Source organism: Poecilia latipinna, unplaced genomic scaffold (genome assembly GCF_001443285.1).
Source record: "Poecilia latipinna isolate Pla-1442-1.1 unplaced genomic scaffold, P_latipinna-1.0 Scaffold27, whole genome shotgun sequence".
Taxonomy (NCBI): Eukaryota; Metazoa; Chordata; class Actinopteri; order Cyprinodontiformes; family Poeciliidae; genus Poecilia; species Poecilia latipinna.
Genome location: NW_015112643.1, coordinates 280,017 through 284,853, shown reverse-complemented (window position 1 = coordinate 284,853; position 4,837 = coordinate 280,017). Strand labels below are relative to the sequence as shown.

General features: G+C 43.1%; 1 protein-coding gene across 1 annotated transcript; it reads right to left on the bottom strand.

Annotated features, from left to right (window-relative positions):
• Window positions 1-2,063: 2,063 nt before the first annotated feature.
• snai2 (snail family zinc finger 2) lies at window positions 2,064-4,094 on the bottom strand. Its single transcript, XM_015038927.1, has 3 exons — window positions 3,826-4,094; window positions 3,142-3,663; window positions 2,064-2,948 (listed from the first exon to the last, which is right to left on the bottom strand). Exons 1-3 carry the CDS (start codon window positions 3,902-3,904, stop codon window positions 2,767-2,769), a joined length of 783 nt encoding a protein of 260 aa, XP_014894413.1. The 5' UTR covers window positions 3,905-4,094; the 3' UTR covers window positions 2,064-2,766.
• Window positions 4,095-4,837: the final 743 nt, after the last annotated feature.

Here is a 4,837-nt window from a genome sequence, read left to right as displayed (position 1 = left end):
ATGCGGAGAATAAAAGGGTAAATTAAGCAGACTTGTATAATAAATCACTCAAATTAAATCCTAAAACACTATAATGAAGCAAAATATTATTAAAAAGCACATATTACTGAACAGGACTCTATTCTTTCCTTGCTTTGACAAGTTATACCATGAGCTTGGAGATGTGGATGTGTCCTAATTTGTCTGCCGGGACAAATTGGATCAAGTAATAGATCTTTTTGTTGTGTGAATTGTGAGTTGGATGCAATTCATGCAGAGATGCACTCAGACCTCATGAGACTGTTAGCAAGATGAACATCGTAGACTCTTTTTTATTTTTGGTCTCTTTTAAGCTTTTCCCCAAAAAGGGTTTTTCAGGCCTGGATGCTGACCTGGTGGGGATGCAGGTTAACTCCATCTAAATCTAGATTTTCCAAGTAAACAAAGCAAAGCAACAAATAGGGCCATTCCAGACACTTCATCTGTCAGATTTGCTTAAATCCAATCAATCTATTTATTGGAAATTAAATTTGCCTGCCTTTTCACCGTACCTCCACTCAGATTCCCCTGTCTCTAATCTAATTGCATAAACACCCACGGGGCATCCCCTCTACCATCGTTTGGCATCGTAAAGATTTTAGCACAACAACACAACTATTAGCAGTCCCCACAATCTGGCAAATATTTGCTCTCACTTTCTGCAGCACATCCCCCAATAGCTGCGTGCTTTAAAGCAAACAGGTTCTTACTCCTTCTCCCCCCACCACACCCCGCGCTATCTCATCCCGCTATACAGTCAAAGCTGCTAAATCAAATATTCATGTTTTTAGGGTTAGTGCGGAGGTTTAACACATTGTTGTTATTATCTGAGAAACCAGTCAGGCGGTTAATTATTGCTGTAAAAGGAAAATCGAGCCAGTTTATAAAGCTAACAGGCATCATAACATTCAGATTTCTCTTCCTCTCTGTTACGGGTAAGATAAAGTTCTGCCAATGGATGGAGTGATATAAAACCCTCCAAAGAGGAGTGAGGATGGAAAGTGTTTGAGAGAGTTTAAAGTGCCCTCTCAATGGTACTTTACTTTTATGATGTGAATAATAGGACCTGCTTGCTTGTGCCATTTGCAGATTAGGTCACGGTTGGGGTTGCTCGCTGCACCTGCTTTCCAAGCAAGGTTGGAGAGCCCCAGAAGCCAGCAGGTCCAATCAGAGGCGAGCACCTGGAATAGCTCAATGCTGACTCAAAGAGGATAGAGAGAGAGAGAGAGAATATACCTGCAGGGTGGTTCAGCCTTTTCGCAGCTCAAAAACAAGTGTCTTGTTTGTCAGATCCCATCTTTTGGGTCAGCTGCTTTTGGGCATTAGTGGAAACAGGAACACACTGTGGGGTTTGTTAGACAGAGCTCGGCTTTGACTGTATACCTCAAGGCGTCGCGCTTTTTGTGGTCTAATCTTTTTCTGCTGCAAGATAACATATGGTAACAAAATGTAGCCAGAGGAAATCTATTTAATCCTCCATTACAAGAAGCCCAGAACTCAAGGAGGTCGTTAGAGCAAATGCAAATGTGATGTTTCAGTAAAAAAATTATTACAGGAATATGCCAGCTCCCTGAAGCGACTGAGCTTTAAGACATAAAGAAAAAATTTCTTCAATGTAGCTGAAGTTATACTTTTATGGCAAACGTTTTAACTTTATTGTGCCTTCACTTCCAACTGAGCAAATCTTTGGACAAAGATAGAGTCAAGGACCCTTGAGAGGGGATAGCAAGAGAGTGCAGATCAATATAGCTAGTATGTGTTAAATTTCAAGGTTGTTTGATGTCTGGACAGGTTCACAAGGAACAGGTTCAGGCCTGACACAGAAGCTGAGTCACCCCGCTCCTCATTTTTTAACAACTCCATAACAAGAGATGGCGCAAGCTAGATTAAATATCATTTACGTTTTTATTCCTCTTTTTTTCCTGTGTGTGCTTCTTCTCCTTTTGAAGTGTGTGACAATCAGTAAATCCAGCTGAGTCCTTCCTGCTTGAAAGAGCTGCTGACAGAGAGCCTCGGAGATGAAAAGCAACTCGGAGGATGCCAAAGGAATTATACAAAAACGTCATTTATTTTTAAAAGTGTCATAAAAAATATGAAAATATCAAAATCATTCAGCATCACAGCTTTCACTGCTAATGTACAATCATTTCAGTCATACTTACATTCAATATATAAAAATATATATAAAAAAGGCACCCTTTTGGGGAAAAATACATAACATTGCAGAGTAAAAATGAGGCACTTGTTTCTGCTATATTTGAGTGCTGGCAAACTGTTTCTACAGAGTGTGCAAAAGTTAATGATAATCTCGCTACATCTAAGTTTGCACTTGTTCCCTATGTAGCAATGACTTTAGTATTACATTGGTTTACAATAAATACTGCCAATCAAAGACAGCTTTTGGTTAAAGCTTGTAGAAAAAGGTTGGTACAAACACTGAAGATAACATTGTGAAGGCCTGAAAAACTTTCTGAGCAAGCAGAAAGTGCTTGAGTAGCACAGGTACGTTACTACACCGTTCGATAAAAGCTCAACACTGATTGCAATCAGGAACACTGATTGAAGAAGAAAGAACAACATGTGATCGCTGAGCTATTTCTCAGTTTGAAATGAAATGGACCGCCTGCAGGACAAAATAAGTCTGCATGTTATGTGTTATTTGGTGTAATTCCCTGACACCTTTTCTGCAGCTTTGGAGGGGCGGGGGGTGGGGGAAAAGCACGAAAGGCACAGAAATGTATTCCCAGTTCAGTGGGCTGTACAACAGCCAGATTCCTCATGCTTGTGCAGAAGAGACATCCTGGAGAAGGTTTTGGAGCAGTTCTTGCATTGGTATTTTTTCACATCCGAATGGGTCTGTAGGTGAGCCCTGAGGTTGGACCTGTCTGCAAACGCCCGGTTGCAGTGTGGGCAGGAGAAGGGCTTCTCGCCTGTGGAGGCAGAAATGAAAACAAAAGACCCTATGAGGATGCATTCATTTCAAACTCTGAGGTTCAGTCAAGACAGAACTCGAGGAACTGAAAAACACAAACATCTTCGCCTAAGCTCCATAAATCAAACTACATTAGACTTGCTGCCTCCTTAACCCAAAAGGCCCAAATTTTTGATCCTCCATCCACTCACCCGTGTGCGTCCTGATGTGTCCCTGGAGCAGCCACGGTCTCGAGAAGGCTTTCCCGCATATCTTGCAAACGCAAGGCAAGGTGTGAGTCCTGATGTGCATTTTAAGAGCTCCCAGACTGACGTACTCCTTCTCGCAGTATTTACAGCTGAAGGATTTCCTCGCCTGGGCGTCGCAGTGCAGCTGCTTGTGCTTGAGCAGTCCAGAGTAGGTGGAGTAGGATTTGCTGCACATACCGCACTGAAACTTCTCTACCTCCACCCCGCTCGGGTCCGTCAGCTTGGGCAGCATCTGCTCGTCTTCATCGCTCCTGGGGCTCTCCGAGCCGCTGTGGTCCTTGGAGGAGGTGTCGGACAGTGACGAGGGGTATCCGGAGATGGGGGACAGGTCGCTGGGCAGCGGGGACAGCGGCAGGCTGCTGGTGGTCCACACGGTGATGGGGCTGTAGGCGGCCGGGCTCAGGATCTCCGGCTGGGGGATGACGGATAGGGGGAGGCCCTTGTAGAAGTGCGGCGTGATGAACACTGGAATAAAGAGCGTGGGATGAACACTGTTATCTGCCCGAATGAGGAGCGCAGATTTCAGAGCTGGCATGGCTAGTGGTATTAAGTTAAAAATGAACTCCTGCACAATATGCACACAAAACTTTTACAACTTCATAAAGTCACTCTATAAACAAACTTTACCTGTTGGGCTTTCGAGCTCACTGTAATTTGGCTTCTTTGCGGAGTTTATGTGCTTCTTCACCAGAAAAGAGCGTGGCATCTTGGAAAACAAGAGGACAACTTTTGTCAAACTTTTCTCTCCCTTTTCTCGCCCCCGCAAACAGTCTGCGAGCCTTAAAGTTTGTTGCGTAAAGACGGAAATCCTTATTGCTTAAGTCCAGCGGAGTGTCATGGTGCGCCGCTGCGTTCTTGGAAACAGTGCCGCGGGTAGTTGCTGTAAAGAGCTGTAAATACTGCCCCATCAGGTGCATAGGAGGAGCCATCTACTGCCATTTACATATGCTGAGAGCTCAAACCAATTACATCTCGCCTGATTTTAGCCTATAGGAGTACATGAATCTAAACTGGGACAGGCTTACTGAGGTTTATTCCAGCTAAGACAGGTGCTTTCTGCAGAACTTGTTTCATCACTTTGAAACAAAAAAAAAAAAAAAAAAAAAAAAAAAAAATGCTGTCAAGAAACAGTAAGGTGCAAAGTTTTCTACTCTGTAATGTGTGACTTTATTATTCAGTGGGGAATGCGAAGATAGAGCAGGGGCGCCACCAAATGCGGGAATGGGGGGCCCAGTGCTCACCACCACCAAGGGTGGATGATGTCATTCTTTGACAAATCCTGTGGTAATCCGCCCTCAGACAATCATATTTCCCTCATTCATACACAAAAACAACGCATAGACAAGCAGGGAATGAGGGCTGGACGTTGTTTGCAGCAGACATTGGGTGAGAACAATCTTATATGCCTAATACTTTCACTGTTTGGAAAAGAAATTCCAATCAGTTTCAATTCAATATAATTTAATTATTTGGTTAACCATTAGCAATTAAGTCATTAAAATGTACTGCTTTCGAGAACTGCCCAACTTGATATATTTTCATTGGCAGACCACCTTGGATGTCAAAGGTCTTTTTACGGATGAATTTAAGAAAGAAAAAAAAAAACACCCAGACATTTCTTGAGTGCCTACATTTATTT